We start from the raw sequence: 19,579 nt of genomic DNA, 5'->3' as shown, positions 1-19,579 counted from the left end.
CAACATATACATTGAGAGAAAAAGGTAAACGAAGCATCTACAAAAGCATACCACATTTTTTTGAAACTAAGTTTTTTAGGTATTACTAATAATATTTTTTCATCTCTTTCAATAAAGAACTAATCTCTTTATAATATGATTATCTCTCACAAAGTATTGCTAACATAAATTAGATCATAAACTTTTTAATATTATTGAAAATATAGTGAGACTTTATACTATTTTAACAACTACTTTTCAAGTTAGGTTCACCTAGAGTAACAAAGTAGCCATTTATGAGGTGTCTCTTTCAAAATACATGGGTTCAGATACTTATCACAAATTTTCATGAAATACGTGCACCAAATTACTAATTACTCAAATTCTTTATAAATACTTTAGTACCAATTATATTACCCTGAATATTCAAATTTGTTATTATTTTTTACATCTGCATATGCTGCATTTATTCTATTTCAAAATATAAAGTATCTTAATATGTAATAACACTCAAATTGACACACAAGATTTTCGCGACGCGTCCCAATCAATGATAAAACAACACAATTTCCTAATATATAATATGATTGATCAAAAACATGTATATGCCTTCACATCTTATCTAAAAGTTAATTGCCATTAATACTTTTGTGGACCCATTTATGGAACTAATTCAAGGTAATTCAATCTAACAATGTAATTGATATATTTCACCAATTCGTCACTTTGTGAAATTATTTGTGCGGCTATTCATAATATAGGTGTAGCTGTTAGATTGGTAGTGCTAGGTGCCATACTAACCCAATTATAAGCAATGTGATTAATGGAGCAGTTAGAAGCATAATTGGTTTTGGTGTTTTTTCACTTAAACTAGAGTTATTGTTCCACAAATTGTATCATTTTATGTGTTACTTACTATAATCGACAGAAAAATATATATTTAATTTAAAATTTAATAATTAAATATTTTTATTTAATAACATCGGGTAATATATTTTGTAAGACAGTTTCGAATAACCTTTTGTCTCAATCTAGCTTTTTATTTTGTTTTGTCCTTACAGTAAGAAGTATTGGGCCGAGAGAGTGCTCAAATAGCCCAATAAAGGGTATAAAGGTAAAAAGATCATTTTAATTAGTAAATATAAATACTTGTTTGACAGATTCAAATACAGAAAGCGCGCGTCGATTGTTATTTTCCTCAGAAGCTTCGGAATTCGCATCAATGGCGACCTTAGAATCGGTACCTCCAGAACCCGAAAATCACCTTACCTCTCTCGTTTACGGTGAGTCGTTCCTTCTACTTCTAATTATCATGATAATTCCTCCGCATTTTGCATTCGTCAAGTAAAGTTTTAATTAGCCATAATCGAGGCAATTATCAAACTTAATTGTTTATTCAAATTACATGATCTGCGACGCGATGCGATCTTCTACATCTAAATTTTAATTCGCATTGCTTCATTATTGCTTTGGATTCTGGTTGTTTGTGGTAAAACCGTGCAGAAATATCAAATGAAGCCCAGGCGATTATGGAGAACATGCTAAAGATGATCACGTGAGTTCAGGTTAAGCGTAATCTATGTATTTTTCATTTTTAAGATAAATAATTACTGTTTTTAAAGCTTTTTCTTCTTGTTCCTTCGTATGTAGTAATTTTACTCGTTCAAGTTAGATCCAGAGCCTATCAGTTTAAGAGTTTTGCTGTATACTCCAAAAAATATTCCTAGTATTAAGTAAAGAAAGTAACAAAAAATTAAATGAAAAAGTTAATGCATCTAATGTCTTGGAAATATCATTTCTATATTATGCTATGCAAGTAGAGAATTTTTAGAAGGATTGAGTAGGGAATTTAGAATTATTTATCTGTTAAAATCATGGTTTTATATTATGATTGTATTTACGATTATGTACAACTGTGAGAAAATGCAACTATATGATCGCGATGTGCAGATGTGGTTGTGAAGACTAGCAAGCCCACAACATCGCTGCTACAATGACAACTTCAATTTAAAACCTAAAACATTTCTCATCGAAGCATGTAATGGCTATTTGTTTCTATTTGCAGTGAAGTTAATCAAAACTCTGCTGTGATTGAGGAAGAGATTGAGAAATGTAAAAGTTTTGCTTCGGAGAGGAAAAGAGCCTTAGATGAAGAGAAAGATCACTTTCAAAAAGCTGCATATGCTGTCCTTGATTTGCTTAACAGAGATTAATAATCTCTTACGAACTCCAAGGTTGATATCATCATTCCAGAACATATGTAAATGATCACACTCTTGTCGTTTCTCAGTTTGATTTGATCATTAGAAGATATATAACTCGTCGTTCTCTCTTAAGACGCCCAATTCTTCTACTTCTGACCCATCACTCATAAGAATCTTGCTTCCTCTTTCTCCAAACTTCTTCTCTGCGTAGCATACACAAAATTCAACTCATGCATCTGGTTATTACCTCAATGTTGTATTCTATCAATCCAAGAGTAAAATCATAATATTAACTATGGCCAATACAATTTCCACAGTAGAACCTAATCCTTGTTAACCAACTTTGATTTGCACGGTGAAGTGAACTCTTTTTGGTAATCCGTTAAAGGCTTTGAACTAATATATTTTTTAAAAACAAAAGCTTTAGGTCCTTGACCAAATATAACTAATGTTTTACATATCCTTGTGTATGGAATGAATTCAATGAAGGTGTTTTTCTTTTCCTTTTCTGTCTTAGACTGTATTGTAGTTAGGTTCGTTTTTCTTTTATTTTCTCTCTCTCTCTCTCTCTATATCAGTCAATCATGAAACTACTCAGCATCTTTTGGAGACATGCACACATTTGGAATGTAGTCATACCTGCTACTTTGAAAAGATCTTCTATGGAATCTGGGAGAAGTATGAGTTTTTGTGCTGTTTTGTTTCCCATTTTGTTTCCATTGGGATGATATCCATGGATTTTAACCCTGATGGGAGCTAGGCTTGACAGAGGATTGAAATTTCCTGTTATTCCTGCAATTAGTAGCATCAGTCTATGCTGTTAATTTAGGTAAGCAGGCAGATAATGTCATTTATCTAAGAAAATATCCATGGGTAAATTTGGCAAATTCCATTGCCTTAACAAATTTGGACACAGTTATTAAGCAAATAAATTGAAGAAAGTAGCCTAGGCAACCTTGCCATATCAAAATATTCCAGTAATGTAGAGGTTGAGTTGTTTGTCAAACTGAACTGGGACTGCAATGAAGCTGATTTTAATCCTTCTAAAACGAAGAATGTCACGTTCGAGACATGCACGGCTCAGGCTGGTTTTGTGCTTCTTTACCAAATGCCATTAGAAGTTTAGAACCATCATAAATCATTGATATAATGTAAAGTATAGTTGCATTTAGTTGAAATCTCTCTCTCGCTCAGGCACACATGTAGAATCAATGTGTCTGGGGTTTTGTTATACAGAAGCCCTGAGTGTCTGTTGGTTGATTTGGTTCTTGTCTTAATGCTTCTGCACAGTGTCTACCTACTATAGATTGCAGATTGTCAACATGTCTTATTGTTTTTACTAGACATGGGATTAACGTTACCTTCTTTATATCGATCATCTTCATCCTGTGTGCCCTCACTTTGTGCTAGATGCTGCGAGAAGCAAACAATGATAATCATATATGTTATGATTCATATATATGCATATCTGGCCGTTATTATAATATATGTATTTATCTGTGTCACAAAATGTATTTTTTGGATGGATATTATACATGGTAGTGTGTCTCTAATAATACATGTATCTTCATAGTTCATACATTCAATTTTTCAAAAGAAGTGATTGTCCATGCATCATCATCAGTGACCTTAGGTATTGGAGGGGAAGCGTTCCATTTTTAGTAACCCTTCCTTTTGTTGCCCTTCACTTCTGTTTTTCTCATTTTTTTGCTAAACATGGGATCAAGCCGAAGGATATCCAAGATCTTTGGAACTTTAGAGCATGTTTCTATATTTGTGGCTTACATCATTTCCTCACACTAATATACATGAGTTGTCTAATGTTTTCGCTATGAGCATGCAATGTCTAATGTCCAATGAGTTTTTTGCATCCTTTTCCTTTTGACTTTATACTATATTTGCGCATTAATAAAAAATTTATTCTTCTCACATAGATCATTCAAATGTTCTACTGGTAGAAATTCGAAGGTAAAAAATATATACCTCGTGGTTCAGTTCATTCAGCAAGTCTGTCACATATGGTATTTCTTCTGGCAACATGCCATTGAGATCCTTCATATACTGAGATTAGAAGAACAATCATTAAAATAAAAATATGCAAATGGGAATTGAGATACCAATATTAAGTTTGGATTAAGGGAATTCAGGTTGATTTATCAGTCATTATTTGTTTCCTTATATAAATAGAAGTTTCAGGGAAAATGTGGCTAATTAGGGTTACCTATTGCTCTCAGTTTGGAAGTGCGTAAATTAAATAACTTTCAAATGGAAACAACCATGTCTGCGTGTATTCTATCTATATTTAAGAATCTCCAAACCTTAATGAAGTTGCTGATGATTGCCTTCCCATCGTCACTGAATGGCTGCACCATCTGCTTGAAATGTTGATGATTTACTCGTATGACCTGTGAGAGCCTCTTACATCTGATTGTAAAAGGTTGTGGAATATTAAACATCACACCCATTTCTCCTGCCAAGCCTCCAGGTTCTAGTTTGAACAGAAACTGGGGAAAAAATTGACTTCAGTCAAACAATGTCAGAATTGTGAGCTTGGAAATATAGATATTTCTTCTAGATCATTATTATTTCATTCTCTTCATTAATATTCTAAATGTGTCGTTGCCTGATTTATATGTTTGATGTTTAACGTGGTTTGATGTGTTTGCTTCAGCAAGAAAATGCTTCAAGACATCAAAAAATCACTCTTCATTCCGTAAAGTAAACATCATCTTCCGAAGTGACTTCTATCTCAACTTGATGCAGTGTGGTGTCGTGCAAGTTATGTGATACTTTCTTTGCCTACAACTCACAAGGTCCAAAATCAAATAAAGTTCCCCCCCCCTGTTTTTGTCCAAGAGAGGTTTGTTTTTTTGTTATCATTATTTCCTTTTTAAAATGCTTTCTTCCACATGATACTTTGTTATGGTTTAAATGTTACTCTTTCCAACTCACTTATGTCCAGGAGTTTGATCTGTTACCATTTTACTTTCCTTTGAATGTGATTTTTACCCTTCAAAAAGTTATCCGGGGGATCCCATCTTACCTGTTCGGTTCCATTCTTGTATATCAACACATCCTGCAGTTAGAATAGTTCAGTTCTGCAGTTAACATGGGATAAGGGATAGTATTTGAGTAAGTTATAGATGTTTTACCACTGATCCAGATACCAAAATGTAGAAATCTGTTGGCATCTCATTTTGCAAGATAATGTCAACCTTAGGTGGGTAGTATTCTGCTTTCATTTCGGACACCTGTGAGATTAAGTGTCATGATACCATCACCTATTAGAGGCTGTTGAGATGCTTAGACTCTATTCTATTACTACCTAGAAGAGGAAGAAAATGAAAAAGCTTTTACCAGCTGGGTGATAAAATCATCAGAGACTCCTTTAAATAAATATGCTTTTTCAACTACGTCGTGGAAAAGATGCTGAGCAATACTGGATCTAATTGCTTTAGGCAGGTCCTGTAGCACTTCTTCTTGCTGTAACTCTGCTGTCTTGAACTTCAATTGCAAATGTGCCAACATTTGCTCTTTCAAACCTTCCGGGAGTCTATTCTTGCTTGCGTATTGTAGTATTTTGTTGAAGGCATCCCTCTGTGAAGCCAGGAGGGGAAATATATTAGTTTTTGGTATATCCACACAGGTAAGTTTAGCTCTAAACATGTTATGACAGGGGTATATCCCTCCATATCTAGGCGTTTTTCTAATAACTTCCTGTCCAAGCTTGCCACGGTTAAGAAAGCAAGCTGTTTAGAGTTTCCTTAAAATTAAATCCCATCTGATAATCTTTGTAGCAATGAAATGCAAAAAAAAGGGTGGGGGTAAATACTAAACATAACTAGATGCATGCACATCTCATTTTGTCTCCCCTTCTTATGGGCTTACTTCATTGCTTATTTCTCCCCCTTTTCCCCATAAGGCTTTAAAGCTTATTTATCTTCTCTTATAGATTAAACCTTCAAGGGAATCCTCATTAAGAAGGGGGGAAATTACCATGGCAAAGGTTCGGACAGTGCTATGAACCACCAGATTTGTCATGTTTCCGATTATATATGCAGTGAGGCCGATGTTAAACAGCATATATAAAATATTGAAAACCTTCTCCGTTGTATTTACTGCATGTAAATCTCCATATCCAACAGTCGTAAGAGTTACAATAGACCAGTACATGGAATAGGTATAACTGTGCCAATTGCTCTCATGTTTAAAATCCTGTACTTGCATCCCGATCCATGTGTTTTCGGGTGTTTTGTGATGGACTGCTAACCAAAAATACATGCAGCCTGCGAAGTGGATTGCAAATAGCGTAACCTATAAACCAACGCAATGGAAACAAGGAAATTATCTTTCATTAGCCAATTTCGTTATCATTTCTTAAGGGAAGATTTAGTGATTTACTTACGCATATCAGTTTACAAAATCTTGTTGCTGAGTAGCTAATCCGTATGTCTTTCTCTAGCCTGAAAAGGAGTTGACAGTTTCAGTTGTCATGGTAGAATTTTGAACATCCGATTCCTTTTATAGATTTAAAGTTTTCAACATCATGGTTGACTAAAAAAAATTATATAGTTCCAGATTCTGACAAAATTGGAAATAGAAATAGATCAATGCTTTTTTTCCTTCCAAATAAATAATTTATTTGAGCATGAGCTATATGAATCATGATCTTTGTTTTAGGTATGACAATATGACACATTGAACATGGATGGCAACTTTGAATTTTTACATATTCAAATTACTTACCTTTTGTTGTTGATACTTTTAAGATTTAGACTATTATTAATTTTGTAATACAAGTCTATACTCAACTAATTCAGGCTTATATTCTTATGTTCTAATTTACACCCCGACATGGGAGGGATATATTTGGGTGCATTATGATTTTTCAGTTATTACTTTTGTTCTGATTTCACTATTGTGAATGTAATGTACCTTGTGAAGAGTTCACTGACACGCCTTAATCGCCAGAGCCGAAGCATATTTAGGAAACCGAACACCTCGGTTTTGTGTGATTTGTCTGACAGAACTTGGTATATCTGCTGAATTGGTATAGTTGATGCTAGATCCATGGCAAAGTGCAACTTTTTGACGTACCTATTGAAATCAAATACAAATCTTCAAAAAAGAATAGGAGACATATATTACATACTTTTTCTGGGCACTTCATTTTGCTAAGCAATGAGTTGTATGTGGAATTGTCTTAAGCACCTGATAGCAATCTTCTTATGATCATCAACTAGGAGGTAAGTTGATGCATCCAAGTAAGCCACAAAGAATGTAAGGATTATATCAGCCGCAAAGAAGGCGTCGACTACAAGATCAACCGGCGATAGGCTCCTAACTGACCGTTGGAAAGCTAGCTCGAATGGCGATGCCCATGCTGAGTACACCACCAGTGCCACTAGGAACGTTTGCCACAACCTACAACACAAATTGCAATTCAGTATCACTCTGTTTTACTTAACAAATAATCTCTATGGGAGGTAGACAAAGTTCTCCATTCGAATATTGCATACTTAAGGTTCAAACTCGAGGTCAGTGATCAAACTCTTTTTTTTTTATTAGAAAAATTGTATTCAACTGAGCATCCTTTATCAAACGTGCTCTTGTAACTTCATCAGTTTGCTAAATCTCTCCCAATTCTGATGAATTATTCCATAAGTCTCATAAGTAAAAAAGCAGCATATATATATATATATACACGTACCTATATCTACGGTCATAGGGAGCGATGACATATTTTTTGAGGTTCAAGTAACCTTCATCAAAGATGGTACCAAAAGCTGGTAAGAGGCTGCTTGAAACTGATGCTAAGTTCCTGATTTCACCACCCGAACCTCTTCTTTGTAGAAATGGCAACGACATTGTTACAAAGTGGCTTCCTCTAAAAGAAAGATAGAGAGATATCACAAACACTTATTGTTGTGTAGAATGCATTTATACTCGTATTTTTAGACTTGATTCAATCTAGAACTTGAAGCTGGTTTTTAACTGGTGTAATAGTCTTACTCATTGTATAAATAAGTATTCCAAAAGAATATTCTTTATCGTATTTAGTTAGCAACCCTTATGATATCTCTAATATATTTCGCTTAGCAAATAAAATATTGGGAATAAATCAAGCAGCTTCTATATACACTTATTATAATACTCGGAATTAAGCATAAAGATGACTTTATTTATGGAGGATCAAGATATGCGTGACCAGGCGGTTTGTCACATGATGAACAATAAAGATCAAAGCCTAATTGTCAACGGCAATGATTTTTTATAGATTATTTAATCCCAACTTGTATTATTTATTTCATATTACTTGATATTTGAAATGCTGATAAGTTTTCATCACCATGCCAACCCAAATTAAATATTCTGAATGATGTCTATCATAGACTATAATATATTGGAGAATTGGTCCAATTAGCTGATTGTCTTTTTTCTAGACTTTGATTATATGTACTACTACTTGACAAGAATACCCATAAATTATGGACGGAAGTGACAAATAACACAGATATTTTTACTAATGCTAATTCATCATTGGGTATGATTGTCTAATTTATTGTACCTTTTACTATTAATTGTATGCTAATTTCAAATATCTACATTACATATAATGATAACATTTTGTTGTCCAACTTTTCTCTGATAAATAAAACAGATATCCATCAAATCTTCAATCGTCTTAAAGTTCATGTCAATTATAAGCTCTTGTTGCACTCGTAGGCCTGTTAATTACACATAGTGAGATGCGTATTACAATGTTCAATTTCTGACATACACCTTAGTATTCTAGAACCTACTCCTAATTACACTTGTAGTCATTTGTTACTCACCTACTGTAATCACTCAGCAACACAAGAACCAACCATTCAAATCATAATCTCCAACCAAAGCAACCTCGTTATCCCAATTTTTATGACCAATCACAAATAAAAAAGATGTTGTCTCGTGTGGAAACAACCCAATTGGAAAAGTGCAGTACATATAATTTTAATTTCTTCTCCCCTTGTATCATAATCATACTCATAATAATAATCAGATAGCACGGGGGATAATGAGAAAAAGTAACAGCAAAATTTTGAGCCAAAAAAAATATACCTTTAGCTAAGATGAAGAAAGAAACTATAATTACAGCAATGTTGGATTAACAGTTAATAACCAAAGCGATTACGATTATTTATGTAATCCTCTTCATCACTACTTAAAGTTTCATACCCTTGACTATCATCATCATCCTCATCACCTGAAGCAATCTCTAACGTTTCATTTCCTCCATCAAAGTCTACATCATCCAAAAGAAAATCTCCTTCTTCACCATCGATGTAACTTATAATATCATCGTCGTCGTCGTCATCATCGTCATCTTCATCATTACTCATGTCATCACCATCACTCTCACTGTCTCCACCGAAACCAGGGCCTAAGAGAGGATCTACATCAATATCATCATCATCTTCATCTTCGTCATCTTCCTCCTCGCTTTCCGCATCATCAGGATCTGAATCATCATCAGTTGGTCTCCGACGACCGATTTCATATATTCTGGCTGATGCATACATCTCATCTTGATCATCCATAGTAACCAACCCAACAAATGAATCAGTTGGCTCAGAAGCAAAATCAAGAACACAACGATCCACAGGTGTAGTAGCAATGTCAGAATAATTGATTGCATCCAATGTGCGGAAAGCGGAATAAAGAGGATGCTTGCAACGACGTGCATTGTGAACTGTTGACATAACATCCTCAAGATTCCTCCTTAAGATTGCATACATTACATCACCACATGCATTGAATGTTATTGAAGTTTGATCTAACGAAGGTACACTTCGTTGCAGTCTGAACTTTCGCAAATCCCAGACTTCAGAGTTTATAATAACCTGGGTAAACAACATTTTAAAAAAACAAAAAGAAAGTGTCAGAAATACCACCTAGTAGACAGAAAATATAGGTGTTTTTCCACCCCAAAAAATGACATAATGAAGGCAAACATTCCAATTCTTTTTAAGAAAAAAATATATACTTCCTATATTACTATATTCCCACTAACTTGCAGTCAAATTGAAGACAAACTTCCTGAAAGATTAAATCTTTATTGTTTAAATAGATGCAAGATTTTGCACATACCTCATTGCCAGCAGGATGAAAACCTCCACCCCCATAGTCTGTCAACTGTTCGAAGCGATGAACAGGCCCAGAAACCCGCCGGTCCCATAAGACACCATTCCAAAGCACCATTGAGTCAGAAGGGCTAAAGTGAATTAAAGAATAAACATGACTCCTCCCGGTAGAAGCTTCAAGTGGATCTGTCAGCTTTGATTCCAACTGACAAGTTTGGACATCATAGAATAGGATTTCCCGTCGGGCAGATTCTGATGGCAAGGACGCAAAAACATTTCCAGAATTGCTAAACCTGGCAACCTTACACCCTTCAAATGAATGGGTAGGACCATTTAAAATTGATGTTGCATCCCACAGCTTAACATCTTGGGAGCTTGAAGAAAGCAATAGCTGATTGTCACCAGAAACAAAAGACTGAACAAGGGTCAAAGGGTTTTGGTGACCTGTGTAGCTCTCCACCACATTGCTGTTGTTGGAGTCAAAAAATTTGAGATCTCCGTTGTGACTCCCAACAGCAATATGAGAGGAGTCCCCAACAAAGGTAATACAAGTAAACAAGTCACCAGCATCATCCCGACAAGTGCGCCACGGCCTAAACCGGCTATAAACAAATTGGCGATCTCTGCGATTCCCATGCACTCCACCGTACATAAATTTATATTCGCGTGTACCAAGCCGAGCTGTCACATTAGAAGGGGCATCAAGACTTCGCTTTGGTTCAGGACAAACATGCGGGTGTAGAAGAGAGAGTGGAGGAAGGGTGGTAATAGGGGCTGGGCATTGGCGATGCTGATGCTTCAGATACTGAACCACTAAGGAATCTAGCGTTATACGCTCTGTGTTATTAACCTGAAGCTCATTAAATACTTGGCAAGATGGTATCATCTGACCTGGGTTTGAGATATTGTATTGATTATCATCCACAGAGTCAGCTATACAGCGGTTTTGTTGACTTCTTATGTTTGAAATTGGTGTAAAAAACCCTGCAGCATCAGTCTGCAGGCTGCTTTTACGAATTGCACTTGAACAAATAGGAGAACGAAGTCCTTGATCCCCAACATTCAGTCGCTTTCCAGACGATGAAAGCATTGCTATATCCTTCACATCAGATAACTTGCGTTTCATAGGAAACATTGGAGTCTTGGTGGATCCAGCATCAATATAATGTTTCACTGAAGATTCAGATGGAGTCCCCACTATACTAGTTTCTGAAGACTCTTTCACTGTACCAAAGCATTTTCTCCCTGGTGACTGCAGAGAATCAACAAGTTGATGTCTTGAATGACTACCAAAAGATGCTGAAAAACTCAGTGATTTTTTCTTTGCAGAGACAGTTCCAATTTTCAAGCTAGGCTCCTCATCTCTTGCATTAATCTTTAATTTGTTAGTCAGAAATCCAGCAGTACGACCAGAGGGCCACTGAATTTGTATTGAAGAAGCTTCCTGTGTGTTAGGTTGTTGCGCAAGAGAAGATGGAGCAATCAGTGATGGCAAAGGAGTCAACTGAGCCTCCTTGAGCAACATCGAAGCGGTATGTGACAATCCAGATGCCTGCAGATGTTCATGAACTAGGAGCAGCAGTTCCCTGAAAAAGAGAGGAAAAGACACAGAATTATCAGAAAAATGCCCTGGGGAGGGGTACAAGGGATGCACTTGTATAGTAAAATTATGAATGGTAAAAAAATGCAATACCTTGCATGATAGGTAATAGGAGTGGCAGCAGCTATTGCTGCTCTTTCTATGCGCCTTAAGGTAGGAGTAGCTGCATCAGTAGCAGCTAATGTACTTGCACGCCCAGAATTAGTCACTATCTAAAAATAGAATTTCGACATAAATACCAGTCAGCCTTCACATAATAGAGATAAGCTTTTATCAACATAAAAGTGACATCTAAACATATCAAGAAAGTACTTATTTAGATCTCAAACAAGCCTGCCAAGGAACCGAACTTAGATGATAATGAATAGAGTGAAAATGTGTGACAGCATTGGCCAATCATTTATCCTAATGCCAGACATGTTAATTACTTTTATCTCCTTTTTGCGTACATGAGTCACAAGGATGGCCAAAAATCACTCTACTCAAAACATATCGAGAAAGTACTGTCAACCCTATAATATATAAAAATAAAAACTTATAATTTAAATTGCCCATCAATTACAATTTCCTGGCCAAAAGTAAAGACCCAAAATGGAAAATCCAAATATATATTTTAAGTAATTTCAACACAAAAAAAGAGGGCAAGATATGGAAAACTAAGACAATGGAGTATTGCTAATTGCAAATGAAAAACATCAATCCAAACACAACATAGATCTGGAACAAGTTTACTCAATAACAAATGACACACTGCACTCCAATTTTAGTAAAGATAAGAGATTCTCACCCCAATTAGCTCAATTGCAGCCTGTGAAAGTTCAGCTTGCCACCTACCCTGCTCTGTTCCAGGTGTCTGGCTTCCAGAATCCCGAATTAATTCCGAAAGCTTTTTCCCAACCTAGAGCACCCTCACAAAATCAGGATATTGAACTTCAATAATAATTGAGCAGCTAAATATTTGTTTGAAATGCCAAATTCAGAATAAAATACAAACTGATCTACAAGTAAAAAATTAGAGAAGAGATGTCTCAATTTCAATGCTTGGTAAAGAAACCCCATTTTAACCAGGATGCAATCAAAGTTAAACGAAAGTCAGTAATTGTTGTTCACCTGAAGTTTTGTCAATATCTGTGCAATAGTATCATCTCTGGCTAATCCAAGCAAGACTCGACAAGCTAGAGCACGAAGACAGTCCAATGCAGCGGGAGGTGAATATATGCGTGGTTGGAGGAGATGCAGAAGAACCTTTATACCATTATTAGACCGAACAGCTTCTCTTGATTGGCGATATCCTTGTTCCAGTTGTGCAGCAAGGCCAGCAGAACCAGCTCCCGCTCCCAGAGATATTCTGCGGTCGCCAACCAAACCAGAAGCTGCAGTCGAACCAGGAGTTTGTGGATTGTTGTTTACGTTTTGTGTACTATGTATCGCAGCACAGCCTCTATCTACAGCACTGGTTTCCCCATTCCTCTCCCTAGGATCAATTTGACTGGATTGAGCAGTTCTATCTCTAGTCTCCGAGGGAGGACCATTCGTAATTTGGGCAGAAGGAAACTGCTGCCCTTGTGTAACTACAGTGGGTTTATTGCTAATTGAAGGTGGAGGACAAACAAGGTTCACTAAAACATTTAATGCTGGCTGAATTATCTGATGAAATACAGAGAACACGTACAAAAATAAGATACATGTATTAGCATAATCACTATGTCAAAAGTAAAGAAGACTTCCTTCTACTATCTGCACAAATAACACTACATAAATTACTACCACGAGACATTTACCTCAGGGTCCACATGACTACCAACAATATTTGCTGCATCCAAAATTACTGCAATAGCAACACGGTTATTGCTTAACGTTGTATTTACAATCATTTTACGGCTGCTAGGTACCAATGTAACAATATGCAGAACACCCAGCGCAAACTGAAGCAAATCATGCAGATAACGCTCCACAGATGGGGCCTACAAAGAACGAAGTGAACAATGAATAAATTGTGAAACAAACGGAATGCACACCCTAAATATGTCATACCTGACACAATTCCAACATAGTAATGTGTCCATTGGATGCCATGAACTTCTCAACTGGGGGCCAACGTGTTCTCACAAATGCAGGACCAAGCTTCCGATCTTTTTGCAATTGCAGGAATACTGCATCAATAGCCTCATTACTAATGTCAAGCGGCTTGTACACAGCCCTTACACTTGGAATATTCCTAGCAGCACTGCGGTTGTTTTTGTTTGGACGGATAGAATCCACTAATAAGAGGAGATGTGCTCTGAAATATTGCCGCAAAGCAACACAAGTGTGGTAAGCTATCTGCTTCTCAGATGATGTCAGAACTTCTGCCGGGGACCGATCATTTCGAAGTGATCCTGTGTTGGATAAGCCCAAGGCTCCAGAATTTACTCCAGATCTTACTAATGCAGCATCATTTAAAAGGCCTAGTAGTTTCTGTAATCCATCTTGGGAATCAAAAGCATCAAGCACTGCTCTGAAGACAAATGCAGCAGCAAAAAACAATGCTGCATTCTTCCGGGCTTGGTCTTGGTCGCAGTCAATGAGTTGGAGAGCCAACTCAACTACATGATAAACAACATCTGATGGAAGAGCACAAACACGTTCCATTATCCCCTGGAATAATAATCTTGAGTCAGAAAAATGTAATAGCATTGTTGAAAGATTAGTAACAATGAGTACATGAAGTTTAGTAACAAAATTATGCTAGTACATGGTTTAATGTGTAAACAATATTCACCATCTAACTTCACAATTATGACAGCTAAACAGCAGGATTACCTGAAGAGAACCAATAGTAAATAGAGTAGAAGAGAGGCCAAAGAACGTTTGAGTCATTCTAGGGACAGCAAGTAGCTTTTGGATTCCCCCACGGTCAACAAATAGAGCAGCAAATTTCCTATGAGCTGCCAAAGCACAGATCATCTTCATGACATCAGGCAGCAGTAATGCAACCTTGGATGCTTCCTGGTGTTTAGAGTTCTGCTGCAGAAGTGCAAGACACACATCGACCCCTTTCTCAAGCAACACAGGGCCAAGAACTTCTACATATTCTCCGAGTAACTCAAGACACTGAATGCAATATTTTTCCCTCAACTTTGAAAGTGATTGAGTATCTGGGATGAAGTAATCTTCAAGATCCTCACCAGAGTCTGTTTCTCTGCAACTCGCATTCTCGGTCTCAGAATTGATGCCAATGGAGCTCCTGCTACCAACCCACCAAAAGGTTATTACCAGAAAAAAAAGAAATACTGTGGCAACTGTTCATGCAAGTGTTCAGCGAAGCTCATAGATATATTCTAACATACCTTGAAAGTTCAACAGCAGATGCAGCATCAATAACAGTTGATACAGCTCTTGAAGCAGCCAAAACAGCTGCTTCTTCATCATTAGTTGATTTAAATTCCTGAAAATATATGAGAAACGAACTATTTTAGCATATCAGTTAAATTGTAAGATACTGATTATTAGTATGTACAAGTGCAAAAAGTATAGATTTTATGTTAATGAGGGAAAGAATTGAACGACCCAGGCATACCTCTGAAGCTGCAGTTTTAACAAGGTCAGCAGCAGCATCACCCGCTGCTTTGACTGCTTCTTCAGGTGCATAGGCTGACCTGGCTTCAGCTTCAGCAGCTCGGACAGCTTTCCGAACAAGATCAGAAATATCTTTACTTCCAATCTGGCATTCTTGGAAACAATCATCATTATCCTCTCTTTCCAAAAGTGAAGTCTCAGTAGTGGCCCGCACATGAGTCTTCTTAGAATCAGGCACCTTCCTAGCATCAGAATTCCTTGATATGCTCCTATCTCGAACACTCCGTCCCTGTCCTAATCGACTACCAGAACCAGGAGATGACAAAACAGGTTCACTTTCAATAGTACTCTCATTGACCCTTGCTTTCCCCCGGGATCTTGCCCATTTTGCACGCCGCCTTGAAGAATCATTAACATTGTCATCATGCTCACCATACTTTACCCTTCCATCACGTGCATCTAAACTGTGCCATCTATCCTCCCCATCAGCATCTACTTCACAGATATCAGCATCTTCACCCAGCCCATCAGGTGGTTCACCACCTACCCAAGAATTATCGGGGCAATTTTGTTCACCAATGTTTCTATCTGGAACCCTTTCATGAATTTGTTCTTCTAAAGATCTCTCATCAATCATCCTTGTATCATCTAAACGACTAGCTTCTATGAGGTGGCGAAATCTACTACGACCATCATCTCTACCTCTCAGTGAACTATTCCCAGTGGCATGCCTACTCTCTGTTGAATGGCCAATATCTTTCTGAGTGCTACTTGTGTCTCCCAGCACACGTAGACGTAGATAACGCATAAGCTTAGCTGACAAACCAGATGTTAATACATCTTCCACTACTTGACCTCCCCTGAGTTCATTCCAAACATCATACAAAACAAATAAACTTAGAACTAATCAAACCGGAATGGACAAGATGACCAACTAGAAGCTTGAATAAATACACAAAATTAATCCAAACTTTAGAACAAGTAAAAAAGCCTAGGAATAGAACAGCATACCCAATCAAACACACAGCAAGGAGTCCAGTAGAATAGGTTTTCAACATTTCAGAATCAGAAGCTTCCCGTTTCCTTGGATGATGCTTCATACTTTGGTCTTCAGCTGACAATATGGCACTTTCGTCCATCACCCAATCTTTGATGTTTTCTATTACAGGTTCTTCAAAAACATGAGGATACTGTCCATTTACACTATGATCAGATAGAAGGCACGAAACATGCACGGTAAAAAAATAAAACAAGACTACAAAAGTAACTCGGGAAATTAGGAAATGAAATCTTACAATCCAAGTTAGGGAACAGCATAGGAGAAGTCTGGCAGAAGCAACTTGAACAGAAATTGAGTATCTCGATTCTAATAGAAACTTTGAAGATATTAACTCGAAGAATTCATCATTTTCCTGTCGAGAGCATAATGTCCAAATTGCCATCTCATAATCTAATTAACAAAAAATACCACATAACATATAGAATCATGATAATATAAAATTACCCGGATAATACTCCCAAGGCGGCCAATGCTATGAGCCGCACGTCCATTACTTGAGGAAGAATGATCATTCTCTTCCATGTATCTACATTGCAAATATTAGAAATCACCAATGAAACCTTAATTAGATCAATGAGAGAAAACAGGGTGGTAATCAGAGTTTTGCAACTTAAATCAGGCAAATATTATTAACACTCCAAAATTCCCACTACACTCTCTATAGACCTATCAAATTTTAAGTTTCTATATTAGTAAAATCATTATGAGCCACTTAGTCCTGGATTTGCAAATACATATAACAACAAATAAGAAATTAATTCAAAAAAAATTAAAAATAATAATATGAAAGCTGGAAAACAAACAATAAACCGCACCATATACGAACAAAAATAATTACAATTTCCACGAAATTAATGATTGTGAGAATTGAAATGAGAATGATACCGAGATTCCTGGTTCTCAAGAATAGAGGCAAGAGCGTGAAGAACGGTTGGTTTAGGGTTATCAGGTGAAGCAGTGATTTTGTCCATAAGCTTGTTAACTTTGGCAACCAATTCTTCTTCTTCCTTCTTAGAATCATCTTCTTCATCGTGTTCCTGCAATTCAGCTTCATTATTCGGTTGCTCTGAGGTTTCGTGATTCGTTTGATTCTCCATATCTCTATGGATATTGATATTAGGTTTTGCGTTTTGGAGTTGCACAAAAAACGTAAGAGAGAAAAATAAGTAGCAGAAAAAAGAAGAAATAGTGAAATAATAAGCGAAGGGAAAGAACGTGCTCGAAATCGAAGATGATGGGTCAGAAGATTCCAGAGATACCCGACCCGTTTGCGTAAACCCTAGAAGTGCCAAGCCTGACACGTATGAAGCCCGTTCTATTTATTGGGCCCGTTCAATTCTCAGCCCAATATTAAATAAAATATATTAAATGATAAATAAATAAATAAATCATTTATCTATGAATATAAGATGGTATTCAAATCTTTCCATTAAGATTTTGCTCTAGGTTGACCCAAATATCAGAAGTTTGATTATAGGAGAGTGTAGTTGTATAATATGAACAATTCTACCTTTATATGACTTGAATAATATTATCTTTCATAAATGAGACATATAGTTCATACCATAGTTATGAAAATATGATTGTATTGATAGATTCAAGTACAAAATTGGACCAGATACTATACTACAACAATTGTATTAATAATTTAGTCATATTAGTTATTATCGGCTATATTGATGCAACAATTGTATCAATTATTCAGTCATCAATGTTGTAATGGATAATTGAATACATTATCATTATATTTATTTATACTTGTAAATCATGATTTACTCACTTATTTTATTTCAACAAATGATGCAATAAAATAATTATTGACATTATTTATTAGTGTTTAAATATTAATATTAGTATATTAAATATAATTATCTAATTTCAAGATATGTCTTTAATTAATAAACCATCAAACTTTAAAATCAAGAGGTCCTCTAAAAAGATAATTGAAGATAATGTATAATATGATTTATTTAAAGTATATTTAACCCACTAAAACATATTTAGTATTTTTTTTATAATAAATGTCTATCAGCTCATATTTTTATTTTCTAGTATTAAATATTTAATTTTATTATACTTTTATAATGAGTGTACATGATATTATAATTTTTGTGATAAAAAGTATGAAAATGAACTTTAATATTATAAAAAATTATATTATATTGGAGGTTTGATATTTTTTGTATATGGAACTTACTATACTTTTCATTAATATTTTTATTATGTGAGAAAATATTATAATTTTATTAATTAAAATGGTAAAATAAGTAAGAGATAATTACACCATAAGGTAGTTATAAGAAGTTTCTCCTTTATATATAGTATAGAAGTATAGAAGTATAGATAAACCAAAAAATTCGAATATCATTGATGAAAGGTATTAGCATTTCAATAAACTTTATCAATAAAATAAAGAAAATACCCTAAAAAATTGTACTATCTATTTATTTTTTATACAAAAAATCCTTAGTCAATGGAGTAAGTCCATTAAAGAAAATAAATACTTCATATATATATATTTTTATTAATCATGATAACATTTCGAACACTGTCTCAAATACATTTTCTTAAAAATGATGATTTCAACCTAATTTTGTCTATAAAAAAATGTATGCACTGATAATGTATGAATTTTAAGTATTATCACATTATTATTTATCATTTATATATAAATATTTACACTCAAAGGGCATAAATATAACATTCATTTTGTTATATCATAACTTTAAAAAAAATTCTAAACACATGAGATTTATCATACTCGACACAAACATAATCAATTTTTTTAGTACTATTGACAGTACTACCATAGTGGCTTGCTTTAAACATGGCTCTTTCTTTTTCTCATGTTTTTAAAATGAAAAATAGCAAATTTCAATTGTCACTTTAGTAGTGAACAAATTAGGGGTGTTTGCTATTGGTTTGAATTGGTTTTTAGGCAAAATAAAATTATCCAATCCAAACACGTAATTAACTTATAGTTTAGTCTGGTCTAATATGCTTGTATTAAGATGTTTGTTTCAATCCAATCCAAAATTTGGATGCACTTTCTTGT

At 35.3% G+C, this 19,579-nt stretch overlaps 3 protein-coding genes across 4 annotated transcripts; 1 reads left to right on the top strand and 2 right to left on the bottom strand.

Annotated features, from left to right (window-relative positions):
• Positions 1,137 to 2,209, top strand: LOC109328607. Its single transcript, XM_019562155.1, has 3 exons — positions 1,137 to 1,262; positions 1,483 to 1,534; positions 2,045 to 2,209. Exons 1-3 carry the CDS (start codon positions 1,202 to 1,204, stop codon positions 2,190 to 2,192), a joined length of 261 nt encoding a protein of 86 aa, XP_019417700.1. The 5' UTR covers positions 1,137 to 1,201; the 3' UTR covers positions 2,193 to 2,209.
• Positions 1,599 to 8,107, bottom strand: LOC109328605 (potassium channel KAT3). Of its 2 annotated transcripts, XM_019562153.1 has the most exons (13): positions 7,894 to 8,107; positions 7,395 to 7,607; positions 7,119 to 7,280; positions 6,589 to 6,646; positions 6,180 to 6,497; positions 5,541 to 5,780; positions 5,336 to 5,434; positions 5,227 to 5,259; positions 4,502 to 4,687; positions 4,167 to 4,244; positions 3,545 to 3,596; positions 2,823 to 2,975; positions 1,599 to 2,386 (listed from the first exon to the last, which is right to left on the bottom strand). In XM_019562153.1, the coding sequence occupies exons 1-13, from the start codon at positions 8,049 to 8,051 to the stop codon at positions 2,283 to 2,285; spliced, it is 1,854 nt and encodes a 617-aa protein (XP_019417698.1). In that variant the 5' UTR covers positions 8,052 to 8,107; the 3' UTR covers positions 1,599 to 2,282. The 2 variants fall into 2 exon arrangements, with proteins under 2 accessions (XP_019417698.1, XP_019417699.1); XM_019562154.1 differs by lacking the exons at positions 1,599 to 2,386; positions 3,545 to 3,596 and having other exon boundaries at positions 2,873 to 2,975.
• Positions 9,201 to 17,761, bottom strand: LOC109328107 (DDB1- and CUL4-associated factor homolog 1-like). The gene is made up of 14 exons (XM_019561388.1): positions 17,410 to 17,761; positions 16,969 to 17,050; positions 16,760 to 16,876; positions 16,476 to 16,654; positions 15,466 to 16,324; positions 15,236 to 15,333; positions 14,709 to 15,132; positions 13,941 to 14,543; positions 13,688 to 13,870; positions 13,017 to 13,553; positions 12,694 to 12,804; positions 12,000 to 12,118; positions 10,314 to 11,892; positions 9,201 to 10,066 (listed from the first exon to the last, which is right to left on the bottom strand). Exons 1-14 carry the CDS (start codon positions 17,619 to 17,621, stop codon positions 9,338 to 9,340), a joined length of 5,832 nt encoding a protein of 1,943 aa, XP_019416933.1. The 5' UTR covers positions 17,622 to 17,761; the 3' UTR covers positions 9,201 to 9,337.

This window comes from Lupinus angustifolius, chromosome LG15 (assembly GCF_001865875.1).
Source record: "Lupinus angustifolius cultivar Tanjil chromosome LG15, LupAngTanjil_v1.0, whole genome shotgun sequence".
NCBI classification, from domain to species: Eukaryota; Viridiplantae; Streptophyta; class Magnoliopsida; order Fabales; family Fabaceae; genus Lupinus; species Lupinus angustifolius.
This window is presented reverse-complemented; position numbering and strand designations above follow the sequence as displayed.

Coding starts and splice junctions, on each gene's coding strand:
- LOC109328607 (XM_019562155.1), top strand. CDS start 1,202: ATGGCGACCTTAGAATCGGTACCTCCAGAACCCGAAAATCACCTTACC. Junction 1,263..1,482: donor CCTTACCTCTCTCGTTTACG/GTGAGTCGTTCC, acceptor AAAACCGTGCAG/AAATATCAAATGAAGCCCAG. Junction 1,535..2,044: donor AACATGCTAAAGATGATCAC/GTGAGTTCAGGT, acceptor TTCTATTTGCAG/TGAAGTTAATCAAAACTCTG.
- LOC109328605 (XM_019562153.1), bottom strand. CDS start 8,051: ATGTCGTTGCCATTTCTACAAAGAAGAGGTTCGGGTGGTGAAATCAGG. Junction 6,498..6,588: donor GATTTTGTAAACTGATATGC/GTAAGTAAATCA, acceptor GTTGGTTTATAG/GTTACGCTATTTGCAATCCA. Junction 5,260..5,335: donor TTTTGGTATCTGGATCAGTG/GTAAAACATCTA, acceptor TTCTAACTGCAG/GATGTGTTGATATACAAGAA.
- LOC109328107 (XM_019561388.1), bottom strand. CDS start 17,621: ATGGAGAATCAAACGAATCACGAAACCTCAGAGCAACCGAATAATGAA. Junction 16,877..16,968: donor GCCTTGGGAGTATTATCCGG/GTAATTTTATAT, acceptor TGCTCTCGACAG/GAAAATGATGAATTCTTCGA. Junction 16,655..16,759: donor GCTGTTCCCTAACTTGGATT/GTAAGATTTCAT, acceptor GTAAATGGACAG/TATCCTCATGTTTTTGAAGA.